This window comes from Lithobates pipiens, unplaced genomic scaffold, assembly GCF_037356315.1.
Source record: "Lithobates pipiens isolate NorthernLeopardFrog02 unplaced genomic scaffold, aLitPip1_a1.2 Scaffold_22, whole genome shotgun sequence".
In the NCBI taxonomy this organism is placed as follows: domain Eukaryota; kingdom Metazoa; phylum Chordata; class Amphibia; order Anura; family Ranidae; genus Lithobates; species Lithobates pipiens.
Window position 1 is genome coordinate 151,816,929 of NW_027507784.1, and position 19,532 is coordinate 151,836,460.

The following is a 19,532-nucleotide window of genomic DNA, read 5'->3' on the forward strand; positions in this document are numbered from 1 at the left end:
GCATCTCAAGTGCAACAAAGTGAAGTCACAAAAAAGTAGATAAACCAAATTAAATATCAAAAAAAATTATAAAAGTAATAGTACAGTCCCAAACAAGTGACACTTAGTGGTCAGAAAATATGTGAAAGTCCACCAGCATAAATCTTCCAAATGTGACGATATCTTACAAAACTGCGTGATGCCTTCACCATAGATTTAGAGAAACGACACCCAAAAGTGAATGGATATGTATTCTACTTACCAGACCAGTTTGACTTCTTTAGTTAAAAAGATAATCAAACAGTGATTATGCATAGTGCCTGCTCACATATGTAGGACATGGGGATGTATGGGAACATTCCTCCTGATAAGCACAGGCAGGATATAAGGAAAGAGCAAAAAATATCCATAGCGTAATACCGTTTATTTATAAAAGATAATATAGGTTTAGCCAAATGGCTCCTTACATTAACCACTTAAGGACCGCCGCAAGGCAATGTACGTCGGCACAAGGGCACAGACAGGCACAAGCACGTACATGTACGTGCTTGCCTTCCAGCGAGTGGGGGGGTCCGATCAGACCCCCTCCCGCTGGCTGCGGCGGTCCGCTTCGCTGCAGGAGCGATCCGGGATGAGGGAATGGCCGTTGGTTTCTGGCCATCCCCTCTCGATCACTCCTGGCGAATGAGAAGCTTCCCCCGCCTGTGTAGTGTAAACACAGGCAGGAGGAAGTGATGTCATTCTCCTCGGGGCGGTCTTTTTGACCGGACTGCGAGGAGAACACAATAGTAAGTGCACCAACACTACACTGACATGTAAGCACACAAATCCCCCTCCACCCCCTCCCAGTCACAGTGTCACTGATTACAGTGATCATTTATTTACTGATCACTGCATTTAGTGTCAGTTGTGACAGTAAAAACTGTCAGGGCAGTTAGTGTTAGGTCCAGGGTAGCCCCCTACCCCCCCCCCCCATGAAGGTTTAACCCCCTGATTGCCCCTAGAGTTAACCCTTTCACCCCCTTTTGCCAGTGTCACCAAGCGATCGTTTTTCTGATCGCTGCATTAGTGTCACTGGTGCCGCTAGGTAGCTAGTTATTTTTTTTTTTTAGGTACACCGTCAGGTATTTATAGTGCTAGGTACCCCCATATACTACCCAATAATGGTTTTAACCCCCTGATTGCCCCTAGTTAACCCTTTCACCAGCGATCACCGTATAAGTGCCACAGGTGACGCTGGTTAGCCAGTTAGTTATTTAGGTTCCCCGTCAGGTTTTTATATAGCGTCAGGGACCCCCATATACTACCTAATAAAGATTTTAACCCCCGATTGCCCCCAATTAACCCTTTCACCAGTGATCACCGTATAAGTGTTACGGGTGACTCTGGTTAGTTAGTTTGCTTTTTATAGCATCAGGGCACCCACCATTTATTACTCAAAGGTTTAACCCCCTGATCACCCGGCGGGTTATATCAATTAGGTTTTAGGGTCAGGGTCTGCGTCACCCCAGGCAATGCTAGGTTAGTGCCAGTACCGCTAACACCCACGCGCAAAGCATACACCTCCCGTAGTGGTATAGTATCTGAACAGATCAATATCTGATCAGATCTAGACTAGCGTCCCCAGCAGTTTAGGGTTCCAAAAAAAAACGCATTGTTAGCGGGATCAGCCCAGATACCTGCTAGCACCTGTGTTTTGCCCCTCCGCCCAGCCCACCCAAGTGCAGTATCGATCGATCACTGTTACTTACAAAACACTAAACACATAACTGCAGCGTTCGCAGAGTCAGGCCTGATCCCTGCAATCTCTAACAGTTTTTTTTGGTAGCGTTTGATATTTAAATCCTGAAGGCAGTGCTTGGTTTTCGGGGTCCCGTACGTAGCTAGGCTCCCAAAAAGTCCCCCATGTGTGGGGAGTACTCGGGAGAAGCAGCAGAATTTATTTTGGGGTGTAATTTCACTTATGCCCATAGCATGTGTGAGCAATATATCATTTAGTGACAACTTTGTGCAAAAAAAAAAATTTTTTATATTCCTGCGACTCAACATGCCTCTCAGTAAATAGCTTGGGGTGTCTACATTCCAAAATTGGGTCATTTGGGGGGGTTTTATGCCATTTTGGCATTTTATGGCCTTCGAAACTGATAGGTAGTGAGGAGTGAAATCAAAAATTTGCACCCTTAGAAATCCTGAAGGCAGTAATTGGTTTTCGGGGCCCTGTACGCGGCTAGACTCCCAAAAAGTCCCACATATATGGTATCCCCGTACTCAGGAGAAGCAGCAGAATATATTTTGGGGTGCAATTCCACATATAACTAAGGCATGTGTGAGCAATATATCATATAGTGACAACTTTTTGTAAACTTTTTTTGTGTCATTCAATCACTTGGGACAAAAAAAATAAAATAAAAAAATAATATTCAATGGGCTCAACATGCCCCTCAGCAATTTCCTTGGGGCGTCAACTTTCCAAAATGGGGTCATTTGGGGGGGGTTTGTACTGCCCTGCCATTTTAGCACCTCAAGAAACGAGATAGGCAGTCATAAATTAAAAGCTGTGTAAATTCCAGAAAATGTACTCTAGTTTGTAGACGCTATAACTTTTGCGCAAACCAATAAATCTACGCTTATTGACCTTTTTTTTTACTAAAGACATGTGGCTGAATACATTTTGGCCTAAATGTATGACTAAAATTTAGTTAATTCGATTTTTCTTATAACAAAAAGTAGAAAATATCTTTTTTTTTTTTTTTATTCAGTCTTTTTCCTTTTATAATCGTAAAAAATAAATATCGCAGAGGAAAACAAATACCATCAAAAGAAAGCTCTATTTGTGGGAAGAAAAGAACGCAAATTTTGTTTGGGTACAACATTGCATGACCGCGCAATCACCAGTTAAAGCTGTGCAGTGCGAAATTGTAAAAAGACCTCTGGTCCTTAGGCTGACAATTGGTCCAGGGCTGAAGTGGTTAAAAGGTGCCTATCCCGGAACTAGGGCTGCTGGCTTGTCAGATTAGGTGGTGGATGGAATAAGCCTTGCATACACCTCCGGGTGGCGTGCATTCCAAGCGGCACCGACAACCAAGTGATGTAAAAAAAAAAAAAAAAAAAAAACTGGGTGTGCCTGCGAGCCGAGCCTCAAATCTTGAGCATATTACACCCAACTTATGGGTGTAATGTGTAGCATGCTCTGAAAGGTGAACCTATCCTTTAAAATCATACAGTAAAGAGCACACAGACAAGAATTCAAGCAATGGACGAAAGTCCACAACTCAGACCCCTTTCACACTGGGGCGTTTTTCAGGCGCTTTAGCGTTAAAAAAAGCGCCTGAAAGACGCTGCAACTGCAATCCCAATGTAAAAGCCCGAGTGCTTTCACACTGAGGCACTGCACTGGCAGGGCATCAAAAAAAGGCCTGCAAGCAGCTTCTTTGCAGTGCTTTTGGAGCGGTGAATACAACGCTCCTAAAGGGCCCCTTCCCATTGAAATCAATGGGAAGTGCCTGTAAAACACCATTGGCAGCAGCGTTTTGTGGGTGCTTTTAACCGTTTATTTGGCCACTAGCAGGGGTTAAAAGCGCCCCAATAACGCTCGAAAAACGCTGGTAAAGCGCTGCTAGTTTAAGCGGCGCTTTAAGAGCGTTTTTCGGGCGCTGACATTGTGAAAGGGCTCTTAAAGCACTTGGGCTTTCACATTGGGACTGCAGATGAGGCTTCTTTCAATCGCTTTTTTTAACGCTAAAGCGCCTGAAAAACGCCTGAAAAACACCCCAGTGTGAAAGGGGTCTCAGAGTGCCACTGCAAGAACCTTGTGGCCAAAGGTTGCATCTGCAAAAGACTGGATGTCCACCTGGTAGAAGTTAAAAAAAAAAAAAAAAAAAAAGTTATGAAGAAATGGCCTCACACCACTGAGCTACAGAGGCCTAGTACCAGAAAGCCAAGGAAATTTACACAAATCTAGTGGAATGGGCACATAAGAGCATTGGAACAGATTTGTCCTTGAAAATAAGCTCTAGTGATCAGATTTCTTACACACTGAGTAATGGTGAAAGCAGGGTGTCCCCCACGAGGTCCCGAGGGCAGGACAAATAGGGAACCGGTCCTTCTGATCAAAGCTGTTTTGAAGTAGACTATGTCCAGGCAGTGTAGAAAAATGCTTTTTTTGGGTGCTTTGAAACAGGGCATCAGGAGTTAGACTGATACCACCTAGGAAAAAGGGAGGGGGGATTGTCTTGGGGTAAGACCACCTTGTTTTTGTGAAGAATGTGTAACGGCTCCTTACCAGAGAAAAGGCCTCTTCGCAAGAGTCATTTACTTTAGGGAAGTTGCTCCGATCTGGATGCAGTGTTTCTATTTGTGGTATTAGAATTCAGTGAGGTAGATGACTTTACAGCTGACTGAGGAAATCCAAAGAAAAAAAATAATAAACTAGTTAAGCTAAGAGATTTCTTTGCAAGCGAGAAGAGGTCTATCACCTTAGGACACTAGCAAAAAAGCTTTGCCAGTGTCCAATAACCTGATGGTACAAGTCTATAAAACAGACTATGAATATTTTGCTTCTGTCCTAGTGTCCTATACTGGAAGATTAAGATATATATTTATACAGTAAACAGATCAGATGCAAATATTGTGCAACAAAAAATAAATAAAAATAAAAAAAACACACCCACAAACACCTGAAACTGCCCAAATTTTATTCAGCAGTGCCTCTGCTTTCAGAAAACAAACATTTTGGGGTTTCAAGAAGTAACTTTTCAGCAAAAAAAAAAAAAAAAAATGCAGAAATGAGTGTGTGAGAAAAATAACAAAACAAAACAAATAAATAAAAAAAAACACACACACACACACACACCAAATACTGCTCTGGATGTAAAATAATTGCTTGTTGCTAACAAATGATTGTTTTGACTGGTTGAGTCACATATCCTGTTTTGAGAGCCTTGACTCAATCTTGCCGATTCTTTTGTTCTGTTTTTTCTTTATTAGTTTTTGTCCCACATGGATGCGATGAGTTGTTTCCCTCCTTCTAATATATTTATGTGTGTCACGATTGACAAATATACAGCACAGTCCCCAGAAAAGTAATAAAGGTAAAATCTTCTAATGGGGACAATCGTTTTGGAGACCCGGTGTTACCCAAGGAGTAGTTTGCAAGAATTTCCTCACTTCCTGTTTGGCTATGGAACAGGAAGTGAATGAAAAGCTCTACATTGGGACACAAATGGTGAAAAACAAAACACAAAATTTAACAGGGGTTATAACCCTGCCTTGCTTTATCCAAAAAAGATTTTCCTATAGTTCTACACTAAGGACAAGTCGTTTTTATGATTTATTGGTACATTAACATTCTTAATTTGGCTCTCAGATCAGAGATTGGTTGATCGAGCAGTGATTGGAGTTTGAAGATCACAAAAGACACCAAAGTCTATCAGGCTTTACGATTTTCAGTTTCCAAGCTGTTCAAAACGTGAAAAGGCAGCTCTGGTTCTTAAGTTTGGTCTGTCTTCTACTTAGAAATATATGCTGGAAAAGGTCTCAATATTTTTACACACAGAACAATGTTGCATCTTGTTGTTCCTCATGTTTCTACAGGTCTATCAGACAGAATATGTTGAACTAAAAAACACAGACTCTATACAGTTTTAAAAAGTGAACATATGAGACAACCCCTAACTTTGTTAACTGGACCCAGGTGTCCTAGCCCAATCAATTTATCTCAAGTATGCCAAGGGTTCCCAAAAATCCTGACAGACATTCTATTGGGCAATTATGAATCCTCATCTTTAAAGTCAATAACTGCCATTTCATCTTACTACCTCGCACCATCCTATTGGCTGCTAAATATGATGCATGACATCAATGTGCATGGTAAGAAAATTGATTAGAGAAAAAGAGGATTTTTATAACTGCTTACCTGTAAAATCCCTTTCTTTGTTGTACATCAGTGGACACAGAACCATAGTACTTACTATGCGAGTTATAGGGCCACTGATAGATGATGGACACTGGCACGCCCCAAGGCAAGAAGTATACTCCCTATATAACCCCTCCCACTACTGGGAGTCCTCAGTTTTGTAGCCAAGCAATACAAGTGAATACCAAGAAGGGAGGGACCTCTGTGTCCCCTGATGTACATCAAAGAAAAGGCATGTACAGGTAAGCCGTTATAAAAATCCTGTTTTCTTTTATTATATCGGGGGACACAGAGCCATAGTAATTACTATGTGGGATGGCAACCGAAGGGAGGGAGACAGAACAAAAAGTAGGGCAAAAAGGAGGCCAGAGGACTCATGCTGCAGCCTGCAGTATACTGCGCCTAAAGGCAATATCCTCATGACCAAAGACTAAGTCGCGGCCTTACAGATCTGAGCCATAGAGGCCTGATGATGCACCATCCAAGAGGTGGTAATCGCCCTGGATGAGTGTGCACTAACATGGGAAGGAAGAAATTTCTTCTTTAAGCTTAAGCTTGATTAATCACTTGACAAACCAATTTGGAAAATAGTGGATTTTGGCACTGCCTGTCCACATTTTGGACCCTCTGGCAGTACAAACAAAACATGCGTTTTGCGAACCTGAGCAGTCCCCTTTAAATGCACTGATCACTCTTACTACATTAAGGGAATGTAGTGCCTTCCCTTCCCTAGATTGAGATTCTGGGGAGAAAGATGGAAGAATAAGATTTTGGTTTAAATGAAAACCTGTTACCACTTTTGGTAGGAATTCAGGATAAGGACATAAAACCACCTCATCCTTATGCATGATCAAATATGGCTCTTTACAAGAAAGAGCCTCTAGTTCTGATACTCTTCTAGCAGAAGAATGCCAACCAGAAAGATTATCTTTCTTGTCAAAAGAACCAAGGGAATTTCTCATAAAGGCTCAAACGTCTGATTCAGCAAAGCCAATAAGACCAAATTTAAATCCCAAGGATTTAGAAGTTCCTTGATAGGGGAAATAATCTGCGTCACCCCCTGGATAAGATATGCACCAAGATTGGGAAGCAAGAGGCCATTGAAAAAACACTGACAGAGCTGGGATCTGGCCCTTGATAGAAGTCAAGTCCAGCTCCATTTCAGATCCCATTTGCAGGAAATCAGGCATCCTGCCTATGACGACATACTTCCTGCGGTGCCAACCTCCTGGATCCACACCAAGAAACATATGCCTTCCAGATTCTATAGTAAATTACTCTGGAAGCCGGCTTCCTGGCCTTAATCAGAGTAGACACTACCGAATTAGATCACCCACAATCCTTTATAAAGTGGGATTCAACAGTCAAACCTGTTACATATTTCATCCATGAGGTAGGATGGAATACCAAACCTTGTGCAAGAAGGTCTGGCTATAAATGGCAGAGTCCGAAGGACTCCTACTGCCATATTTATGATCACGTTAAAGCAAGATCTTCTGGGACCCGCTGAGGCCACCAGAATCACCTCCTTTTGTTTCTGCTTGAGCTAGAACATTATTCACCTCTTACTGGGCTGCACGACTTCTCGTAACCCCCTGGTGATTGATGTAAGCCACAGCCGTGGCCTTGTCGGACTGAATCCTGACAGGACAGTCCCGTAGTCTGACCGTCCAAGATTCTAGGGCCAGACATACTGCCCGAATCTTCCAAAATGTTGATAGGCAAAGTCCTCTAACCTGGACCATCTCCCCTGGACAGAATCTTCTTCCAGGGCTGCTCCCCAGCCTAGAAGGCTGGCACCTGTTAACACTTTCCAGGATACAGGTAGAAAATATTTTCCCTTTTGCTGGATAACCACCAATTTAGGCTCTGACTTACGTCGGGAGCCAAGCATATTGGAAAAAAACCAAGGCCTGAATCTTTTATTCCAGACAGACAGGATGGTGTTTTGAAGCAGTCTTGAGTGAAAACTGCACATAAGGGACGGCCTCGAAGGACGCCACCATTTCCCCTAACAATCTCATGCACAGCCGAATGGAAGGATTTTTCTTTGTTTTGATAAGTTGAATTAGTCCTACAATGGAACTGATTCTTGTCTGGGATAAGAATACCTTCTTATATATGGTATCCTAGATCAAAGCGGCAATGTAATTGACTGTTCTTAGTTGCACTTGATCCTTGTTTAATAATTACATAATAAAGTGTCACAGGTTGATATCCCAGGACACTCAAGATAAACCTAGTCAGCAGTCAGGCAAACGTGGGCTCACGGGTATTCTTTAATAAAATGAAACCCCAATAAGGGTAGCAAGAAACAATTTGATCTTCACTTAGACATTTGGCCTTGGAAAAGTACCAAGGCATTAGAGATGGTTAACACCAATGCAATTCTCTATCCCTTTTGTAGCAAATAAAAAAAAAAAAAAAAAACCCACACATGACCGCTAAAGCCCGGTACACACAGAGTTTTTTTTTTTTCCATTTAACTGGCTTAACAACATAAAAAAGAAAAAAAATGCTGTGCTAACAGAAGCAATGTTAGTGCTTTTGTGTTCTGACAGGAGGATTGCCCTCCTACCTAGAATACACTGGCCACTGGCTGCCAGCGCTGTTCGGATGCTGGTTTTCCAGCAAGCTCGTTTGACAGAGCGGTCGTTTGGTCATGAGATTGGCTTCTGTTGGACAGGCAGCTGTACATGTAGGCTGAAAGTCAGGTTTCTACTGTACCGGCTGATTTGGGCCGATATTCGATCCCTACGTACCTGGCTTAAGTCAAATTAAAGCGGGAGTCCACTGGGACTCCGCATGTTTTTTTTTTTTTTTTTTTAAAGCCAGCAGCTACAAATACTGCAGCTGCTGACTTTTAAAATAGTGACACTTACCTGTCCAGCGCGCCCGCGATGTCGGCACCCGAAGCCGATCTCTAGATCGTCTCTCGAGTGCTGCCGCCGCCATCTTGGGTATGGGAATCAGGAAATGGAGCCTTTCGGCTTCATTTCCCGGTTCCCTACTGCGCATGCGCGAGTCGCGCTGTGCAATAAGGACGGTCCCCGCTGCCTCTGGGATCTGTGTGTTTCCCAGCAGGCAGCGGGGCACTTGCGGAAAGGGGCGGGCACTTGCGGAAAGGGGCGTAATCTACGCCCCTTTCCGCAGAGAGCTATCCCGGAAGTGGGTGCAGATACCTGTACTGTACAGGTATCTGCACCCCCCTCCCCCCTGAAAGGTGCCAATTGTGGCGCCGGAGGGGGGGGGAGGGTTCCGATGAGCGGAAGGTCCACTTTAGGGTGGACCTCCGCTTTAATGACGCATTTATAAAAAGTGGCTAAAAAAAAAAAAAAAAAAAAAAAATGAATAAGTGAAACAGTTGAATAGCAGACTGGGGAGAGAAAAAAAAAAAAGAAGAAGAAACCCCATCAGAAATCAGCAAAAAAAAGCCAGATTTGCCAAACCATCAATGGCAGGCATTAATTTTGACAACAAAAAAATAAAATAATAATTTACATGCAACAAATATATGCTTTTTGCATTTCAAACTTAAGATCTTTTCACCTTTAGAAAGAGCAACAACAACCAAGTCCCATTTCACTTTATGCATTGGGGGAACCGCATTCAGTTTTGAACAGGAATCGCACCGCTTTCCTGTTCTAATTACATGCAATTCTTCAGCAGTGGGACTTGAGCCATTATTTTATATAGCCCAAATCACACCAAAAACGCGCAGGACTTTTTGGCCACACCAGACTGATTGCATATAGGTGTTCACACCTATGTGATTCAATTCTGCAAATTGCACTGTGTTTTGCAAGCAGATTTCATTAACATACGAACCTGCAGTGGTTCGTATGAACTTGGTGTGATTTGGATCAGCTTGAACTGGGGCTTAGATTGTGAACATGGTTGCTCTTCTGGGAGAGCAGCCGCTTGCTTTAGCAGCCTAGTCAATTGTGGCTATACAGTGCCTTGAAAATGTTCCATATGTTGTCATGTTACAAGCTAAATGCTGAATGTTTTCATTTTTTTTTTTTTTAATTAATAAGTGTGGCGTGCATTTGTCTTCAGCCCCCTTTATTCTGGCTGAACACAAATGCACGCCACGCTTCACATTTGTAAAGAAAAAAAAAAAATAATAATTTTTGAAAACCCATTTTCCTTCCCCTGGAATTTTATGTATATAGACCAACAGAAATACATTTACATTTTTGGCTGTAACATGACAAAATGTGAAAAATTTCAAGAGGCAGGAATACTTTTTCAAGACACTGCATTGATAATTTACCTACAGATATTAGTCATAAAAAATAAATAAAAAAGAAGATCTTCATGCCTGTGTTCATTCAGAAAAAAAAAATCAATTGGACATCCTAAGATAGAAGAGTGAAACAAATAAATACAAAACACACAAAAAAACAAAACCCCAATGAAGACTGTAAAGGGCCATTCAACACTGATGCACTTTTGATGCATTCCCATTGGACTTTGCTTTTTTTTGTGCTTCTGAAAAAAACAAAAAAAAAACTGCAAAGATGCAGCATGCATGACTTTTACACCTGCAGTGTAAACCGTTACATAAGATGTATTGGGGAATAGTTTTCATGCTCTTTTTTTCACCCTAGAAAAGCGTGGCAAAAAGTGAACCAGTGTGAAAGAAGGCCATCAGAAAGTGAACAAAAGTCCTGCATGCTGCATCTTTGGTATGCCTTCAGAAAAGCCACATAAAAAAGCCCAATCGAATAGAAGTCTATAGGAAAATGCAGGTACGCCACAAAAAAATGCAGGTACACTGCGCCGTCGCGGAAGGGGCCTTATGCGAAACTGATAACTAGCTCTGGCGGTGCCATGTAGCTCTGCTCTTTGGAAGATATCAATTAAATAATCCCTGATAATGCAATGGTGAAGATAAACCTTTACAAAATGTTTCAGCCAATGTCTACATTACAGCACCCATTATAGAGCAATGTCTGTACCAAAATGTCATACTCTCTCACTCATTTATCATTGTTCCCCGAAATGTAAATGACCACTTTCATTTGCATGCATTTAAAGCGGGAGTCCGCCGGGAGTTCCGCCGTTTTTTTTTTTTTTAAAGCCAGCAGCTACAAATACTGCAGCTGCTGACTTTTAAAATAAGGACACTTACCCGCCCAGCGCGCCCGCGATGTCGGCACCCGAAGCCGATCTCTCGATCGTCTCTCGGGTGCTGCCGCCGCCATCTTGGGTATGGGAATCAGGAAGTGGAGCCTTTCGGCTTCATTTCCCAGTTCCCTACTGCGCATGCGCGAGTCGCGCTGCGCAATAAGGATGGACCCGCTGCCTCTGGGATCTGTGCGTTTCCCAGCAGGCAGCGGGGGACTTTCAGAAAGGGGCGTAATCTACGCCCCTTTCCGCAGAGAGCTATCCCGGAAGTGGGTGCAGATACCTGTACTGTACAGGTATCTGCACCCCCCTCCCCCCTGAAAGGTGCCAATTGTGGCGCCGGAGGGGGGGGGGGGGAGAGGACTCCAATGAGCGGAAGGTCCACCTTAGGGTGGACCTCCGCTTTAAGAGAAGCAGAAACACATAGTGCAAGCTTACACAGAAAAAAAATCTCTGATGCAAACAAAAGAAATTAATGTAGTAGAAATTAATTCAAGAGCCATGAGGGATTATTCAGATTAGACGTTAAGTAATCAAGCAAAAGATTTCGAGTTTGGTGCACAAAATATGAAATATTGAATCGGTCCATGGAAAAAAACAAGCATTTTTTAAAAACAGATTAAAAATTGAAGAATGCATTTTAAATTAGATCTCCCCCGCTTGCACAGCAGGCACACAAAATCAAATATCACTTGACTTACCTTTAACACCTGCTTGGGCACAGAGTGGGTTTATCTGCTATCAGGCGTTTAACCCTTGGTTTCAGCCGCAGTCTCAGACTTTCCATCAGAAAACTTGTTTTTGGTCTGTTTTCTGAAAGCGCACCAAAGATGCAGCATGCAGGACTTTTGGTGCACTTTCAGCAGACACACCAAAAACCTGCAACCTAATAATCAAGGCTAATACGCACAAAAACCACAGATACACCCACTCTGCAGCCAATCAGCAGCATAGCAGTCTGAAGGCGATCAAACACATTAAAAGCAACACAACAGCCCAAAAACACTGCAGAGCCCGAGCTAAAATGATTCCCTTTGCCCATATCAGAGGGATGAGTGCACATTGTATGGCTGGATCACCTGTACAAATGAAACAGCACTTTGTCTATATTACCAAGCCACAAACTATCGATGCAGGTATACGAGTTCTGACTTTAGCTGATCTTGATGACAAAGCTACTGGTGATGGTTTGGATTTATAGGGGTGTTAGATTATATAACGATAATAGAAAATGAGGAACCAGATCAAACTCAGACGTATAATGGAAGTACCTGTTAATTACTAACTGAATACCTTTCTGGTCAGCAGGGTGAGGGGGTACATGGGGGTACTTGGAGTGCTTCTTGATGTGGAAGTTGACGTTGTCCATCTCCACATTGAGGCTGATGGAAGCGGCCGAATCACTATCCATAGCAGATTGGAAGCTGCTGACTGATGTGCGTTTGCTAGGACTTGCAGAATCTTTGCATGATGCGGACAAGGAAAAAAAGCAAAGGGTAGAGGAGGAGGGAAACAAAGGGAAATTGGGGAGGGTGGAAAAAAACTACATTTAGTACATAAAAGGTCCCCAAGAAGAGTCCTTAAATGCAACTATAGATACATTTCAGATATAGACACTCATCCAAACAAACTAAAAATGGCAAAAGAAATGCTCAATGCATTTAGTTGTACTCGAGGACAGACCATGGGGAACTTGGCAAAGGAGAAATCTATAACTAAAATATGAATTTCATACTACTACAGGAGAGAGAATAAAAAAGGTAGGATCTAAAAGGCCAATACAAGCAAAAGGAGCAGATTATGATTGCTTGAAAAAAGGTAACACAAACCACAACATAAGACAGACAATGCTGTATGACAAAAGGACAGCATTAAAAAAAAAAAAATAATAATAATAATAATAATTCATGACTTTACCATTGAAGAGTTAATTGTAAATCTCATTTGCCACTTGCAGGCAACAAAGTCAATGCATGAATTCATGCAACCATATTTCCATAAAAATATCCAAGGCTGGTTACACATTAAAAAAAAGAACACAGATCCAAGCCAGAGGTCATTTTAAGTAGCACAATTGTGTGTTTAAATAGCCTGTTATCAATTTTTATTAGTATTAATGATCTGTTTCTAAGTGAGTTTCACCATTACATTCAGGGCCTGTATTGACATGTTTAAGGCTTGTGTCAGTGGCATCAGTTTGACTTCTGAGATCATTCGGAATTCACCAACAGCTGCAATTTAACCTGCAGTTTACCTACAACTTACCTGCTTTAACCACTTGACCACTGGCCACTTAAACCCCCTTACTAACCAGACCAATTTTCAGCTTTCGGTGCTTTCACACTTTGAATGACAATTACTCAGTCATGCAACACTGTACCCATATGAAATTTTGTCCTTTTTTTAACACAAATAGAGCTTTCTTTTGGTGGTATTTAATCACCGCTGGGTTTTTTTTTTTTTGCGCTACAAATAAAAAAAATAGACTTAAAATTAATTAAAAAAAAAAAAATGGTTTCTGTTAAAATGTATGGCAGAGTAGCGATGTGGGCACTACAGATCCAGCCCACATCGCTGCTACAAACGATCTCTCCCCCTCTCACTGTACAATTCGGTACGGGGGGGGGGGGGGCGTCATGACACCGGTTTGTTTACAAGGGAGCGCTCTGTCATTTGACGGAGCGATCACGTGGTAAATGGCCTCTACCAGCAGCCATTTACCGTGATCCGTGATGAGTCGGGTCTTCCGGACCCATCAGTCATTGATATTTCCGGGAGCGTGCCCCAGGGGGTGCGTGAGAGCAACATTCTGGGGAGGACGTCAATTGACTCCCTCCAGGAATAAGCAGACCGCGCTGTAGCTGTCTTTTAGCTATGGCCCGGTCGGCAAGTGGGTAAAGTGACACTAAGGCTACTTTTACACTGGGGCGTTTGTGGAGGTTTTCAGCCGCTAGTGGGGCACTTTTAACCCCCCCCCCCCCCGCTAGCAGTTCGAAAAAGGGTTAAACCTGCCCACAGAGCCCTGCTATAGTGGCGCATAGCCAGCGCTGCCCATTGACTTCAATGGGCAGGGGCACTTTAGGAGCGGTGTATACACCGCTCCTACAGCTCTGCAAAGGAGCAGCTTGCAGGACTTTTATTTACCTTCCTGCCAGCGCACTGCTCCAGTGTGAAAGCCCTCAGGCTTTCACATTGGAAAGGAGAAGCTTTCAAGGCGCTTTGCAGGCGATAATTTTAGCGCCTGTAAAGCTCCTCAGTGTGAAAGTAGCCTAAACACTATCCTTGTTCTCCAAAAGTAACATATGCACATCCACTACTTGATCACTGTGTAATATGTGGTTTGTGAAATCTTTTCTTACAGTATTTTTCTGCCTCTTTACAACGTACCACAAGCTCCCAAATCTCTATTCTCCTCCACTTCCTTTTGTTTGAAACAAGCAGTTTCTCTAAGAACACTATAAATCCTGTAGTCAACAGTTCCTAGTCTATCTTGGGAGCAGGCAAGAGAGAGTGGCTATGTTCCTACATACAGTGGCACCATGGAGAACGAACAAATATAGCCAGGATTCTAACAGGAATTCATATCCCAAAAGCAAAAATAAAATAAAAAAATATAGGGAAAAAAAAAAAAAAAAAAAAAAAAAAGGGAGGAGGATATGGAAAGGTATTTGGAGAAGGCCGAGAGCATCAGAAAGTAACTGATTAAAAAAAAAAAAAATAAAAGACACAAAGCTTTGCAAACAGGTTATACTTATCCTTGATCCTCCTCTTCTTCAATCCTCCGCCCTGCCAAATGGCCCACTAGCAAGCTGCTTAATCCAGAGCCATGCTCTGTGTATCCATAAAAAACACAGAATGTGGCTCAGCTGGGTTCCACCTCACTGGCTGCGATTGACAGTAGCTGAAGCCAATGGCTCCCACTGCTGTATCACTCAATGGAGGGCTGGACTGTGATTGGGTTCAGGTAACTATAAGGGGGCAATACACTGAAGATTTACCTTAGTGCAAAAAAAATAAACCTTCAGGCTGGGTTCACACTTACAGGAGTTGTAATAGCAGGTGTTTATTTTTATCTTGATGCATTCTGTGCATTAAGATAAAAAGCCTTCTGTGTGCAGCAGGCCCATCTCTGTCCAGCGATGTCCATGAATGTCTCTGCTGTTCGAGACTCATTAGCCTGATTGGCTAAGACACAGCAGCAGCGCCACTGGCTCCCGTGGCTGTCAAAGTCAGCCAGCCAATCAGAAGAGAGGGGGAGCCAGAAGCACAGAAAAGGAACCCGAGAAGAGGAAGATCCGGGCTGCTCTGTGCAAATCCACATTCTCCCCCCCCCCCCCCCAATAAAAATACTTTACAATCCCTTTAATTCGGATGCAGCTCACAGCAGGGGACTGGTGTGTCCCTGTTCTGTTTCGGGGACACACCAGGCCCAAATTTTTGCCTGAATTCAGACCTGAAACACTGAGCCAAAGAGGCACAGGACCTCTAAGACCTGTGAACCAGCTCCATTGAGAGCAGGTCAGTCTCCTGTCATGCGAATTGGATGCAGGGGAAATTCACATAAGTGTGAACCCAACCTTAGGCTTAAGAACCACTTTAAGCTTGTTTTGCAACCCTATATATTTGAACGGGAATGTAAAACCCATCTAACAAACAAACTATCTATATGATTTATGTATTCAAGTACAGGAGGGTCCACTCATTGATTTGGCTTCTCTTGAAATGAAGAAAATCCTCCTGGAATGCAACAATTTGTGAATACTTGAAGCTTATTTTTTTGATACCACAAGAACAAGGGTTGCAACGATACCAATATCCGTGCAAATGCTCAGTATCAGCACCAGTACTAATGCTCAGATACCTGAAACCAATACCTTTGCGGTGTGATTTTAGCCCATTCAAAATGAATTGGTTCAAATCGCACTGCAAAGAATCACATACAATTTGAACAGGAATGGGGTGCAATTTGAACAGGAATGTGCATGTAGCTTGGACAGGACTTGCACCTCATTCCTGTTCAAATTACATGCGTTTCTTTAGCAGTGCAACCTTGTTAAAACCCATGACAGTTTCTTCCCTCCGTGTTCCATTAGGGAGATTTCCCTTCACTTCTTGTCCCAGAGACCAAAAAAAAAAATATCTCCAAAGTGAAAGCAAAAACCCCTCTTAGGACAGTTGTCACCAGTACAGTCATCCTCATTGGAATTTTTTAACCTCTTTCTGGTGATGACAGTAAAATGTTGGGTTCCCATTACTTCAATTGGGGCCAATGGTGCTCAAACACAAAAAAAAAAAAAAAAAAAAAAAAAAAAAAAAAAAATTAAAATTTGGCTCCATTTTCTACTCATAAAAAGTGCAAGAGGGCTTCCACACTGAGCTGCCCCATAGCGTCGGCGGTAAAATGCCGCTATTTTTAGCTGCGCTTTAACATCGGATTTGCAGCGCTGCCCATTGAGAAAGGGTTAAAACCGTCCGCAATAGCAGCATTTTGCCGACGGTATTGCAGCATTGCCCATTGATTTCAATGGGGAGCAGCAGTGAAGTAGCGGTAAACACACACCGCTCCAAAGAAGCTGCTGGCAGGACTTTTCCTGACATCCTGCCAACGCACCGCACCCTCGGGCTTTCACACTGGAGACAATGGTGCAGCAATTTGAGGGCAGATTTCAGGCACTATTTCTAACGCTATAGCGCCTGCAAAACACCCTTGGTGTGAAAGGGGTCTAATCGATGAAAGCAGTACATACTAATATTTTACCACTTGCCGACCACCTACCGCATATTAACTGCGGAATTTCAGCTCCATTACCTGAAATCACATACCTGTATGTCATTTTGTGCAAAAGCCACTGGCTTGCACGCAGCCGGAAGTGCGATCGCTCACTGATTGGACACAGGGGAAGGCAATCAGCAGGTCTTGCGGACCCGATATCCACTGGCCATCAACGATTGTTCCCCAGAGAGGCAGAACAGTGATCTGCCTATGTACACAAGGCAGATCGCCAGTATGACAGGGAAGATAATGGAGATCGTGTTCCTGCCAAGCAAGAACACCGATCTGTCTTCATACAGTCAGAGCAACCCCCACAGTTAGAAAGCACTCCCTAGGAGTGTCAGTACAGTAACAGGGCAGATTTTTAGCACTGATCATTGGATTAGTGTCACTGGTCCCCCAAAAAAAGGTCCAATGCAATCAAGCACCCCCCCCCCCCCCCATGTATACAATAAAAAATATCCCATCATTTGTAGACGCTATAACATTTGCGCAAACCAATCAATATACACTTATTTTACCCATAATATATAGCTGAATGCATATTGGTTTAAATGGATGAAGTTAGTTTTTTTACTGGATAGGTTTTATAGTAGAAAGTAATTTTTTTTTTCTCAAAATTTTTGCTTTTTGTTTATAGCACAAAAAATAAAAAACTGCAGGAGGTGATCAAATACCACGAAAAGAAAGCGCCATTTGTGGGGAAAAAAGGACATCAATTTTATTTGGTTACAGCATCAGTTAAAGTAAAGCAGTGTCGTATTGCAAAGAGTTGCCTGGTCAGTAAGGGGGTAAAACCTTCCAGGGTTGAAGTGGTTAATGGTTACTACATGCTACTAGTGCAGCTTCCACTATATAGGTCAATTAGTGACAGATCCTTAAGACTAATCACTTGCAGGAGAATGACTTCACTGCTAAAATCTCCTGTGTCGCTTGGGTCTTAGGCTATTAGCACTCCAGCCTACAAAAAAAAAAAAAAAAAGAAGGCGATAGCCTTGGGCCCACTAAAATTTTTGCAATTAAAGTATTACAGCAGCCAAAAATTGTCTTTTTTTGGATAGAGTGACTATGCCCTCCTAGTCCCTAAAGACAACAGGAAGTAATTGGAAATCTACCCAAAGTGATGGGAAAGTCCACCATTAAAAAGTAGTCGCTGGAACAAACATCACAACAGGAAGAAATGCTCTCTACTCCTGTTCCAGCAAGAATCATAAAATTTTTATTCCCCCTTATGGTCGCTCCTGATAGTCACTAGGACAAACAAGGAGGGTAGATCTCCTTAATGGAACACAGCCAGTATTCTAACAAAGGTTCTAACCCCTTTGCCTAAAAACATTTTTTTCAAGGTTTAAAGTGTAGAGTTAAACTTTTCGGAAAACCTGACATGGTAAAGCTTTAAAAGATGCGATGTGTAAAACTATGTAGGAAACCTAGACCACAGGATACGGAATAAAGCTGGACACTGGATAAGCATTTAGCAGCTGATCAGTCCTTGAATTGGGCGACTACATTCCTTTTTATTATCAGTCTGTTTCTTCTCCCCCCCCCTTTAGTTACACCTGGTAATGCTGCAGCAAAAAACAAACAAACATTGTCCACGGGTGGCTACGCTCACTTCCCCAATGTATCTATGGAAGGGGCGAGGGTTTCCGCCCAGGCTGGAATACAAACACGCTGGCCTGTCTTCAACCACATTACATAGAGATAAGCAATTTACAAAAAGGTAAAGAGTATTTTATGCTTCCAGTTCCACTCACAGAAAGTGAAACGAACACTACATTTGAGCAAGTTCAAGGTATTTTCTGTAAGGAAAGCCAACATAACCACCACATCAGAGGACTGGTAAGCTGAAATATAGCTTTGTTTGTTGGGTTTAGTTATTCTTTAAAAAAGGGTTTTAAAAAAACGATTATAATTTGGACAGCATAGATTTACCAAAAAAATAAACATGGTGAGAGGATAAAAAAAATAAAAAATGAAGGGGGTATTGCTGACAAAATTATTTGGCTCAATATCACTTACTAGTTAAATTATCTTCACCCTCATCTGCAATTTGTTCTGTGTCGCTGTCATCAAATTTGATGTCCTTAAACCAAGATGGCTCGGAATGTCCTTCCACAGAGTTCACAGAATCACTATCAGGGGAAGGAGTCTCTGAAAACTCTGTGCTCTGAAATTATAAAAAAAAAAAAAAAAAAAAAAAAAAAATGGATAAAAGTAAATTGTCTCATGCAGCACGATGGCCTGAAATCAGACTACCACATTAAAGCAATTTTACTTCCTTTTTTCAAATTACCTGTTCTAACACAGATCAAAAGAATACACAAACTAGTTTTAGGACACATCTAGCTAGATGTTTAGCTCTTATGGTAAGAGGAAAATGGCTACAATGTATTTGTGAAATTAGAAAGAAATCTGAATAAATCTAGGTTATATTAGAATATTTGATTAAAATGTACCTGCATGTTTGCAATTTTACCAAATATATTGTATTTCACTATTCTCTTCAAAGACAAAACCATTCCTCACAGACAATGTATGTATAACAAAGTACAGTGCATAAAATTATGCTCTGTGTTTTGTTATACATTACATATGCGCTGCACATTGTTTAGCTGCAGGTTTATATACACAACTTCCAGGATTCCTTGCATGCTGTGCAGCAGCAACTGTTTTACTTTGCATTTCTTAGGACCACATATCCCATGGTACCTGGCTGCCTCCAAGCATTAA

The 19,532-nt window shown here is 42.2% G+C and overlaps 1 protein-coding gene across 3 annotated transcripts in view; it reads right to left on the bottom strand.

Moving 5' to 3' along the window:
• PIKFYVE (phosphoinositide kinase, FYVE-type zinc finger containing) overlaps positions 1-19,532 on the bottom strand; it is a 390,505-nt gene that overhangs the window by 275,425 nt on the left and 95,548 nt on the right. For 2 of the 3 annotated variants that reach the window (XM_077448458.1, XM_077448457.1), the window contains exons 11-12: positions 18,822-18,969; positions 12,320-12,487 (exon numbers count right to left, since the gene is read on the bottom strand). In XM_077448458.1, coding sequence (XP_077304584.1) covers positions 12,320-12,487; positions 18,822-18,969 — 316 coding nt within the window. The remainder of the gene's footprint in view (positions 1-12,319; positions 12,488-18,821; positions 18,970-19,532) is intronic. The other variant, XM_077448459.1, reaches the window with a different exon arrangement.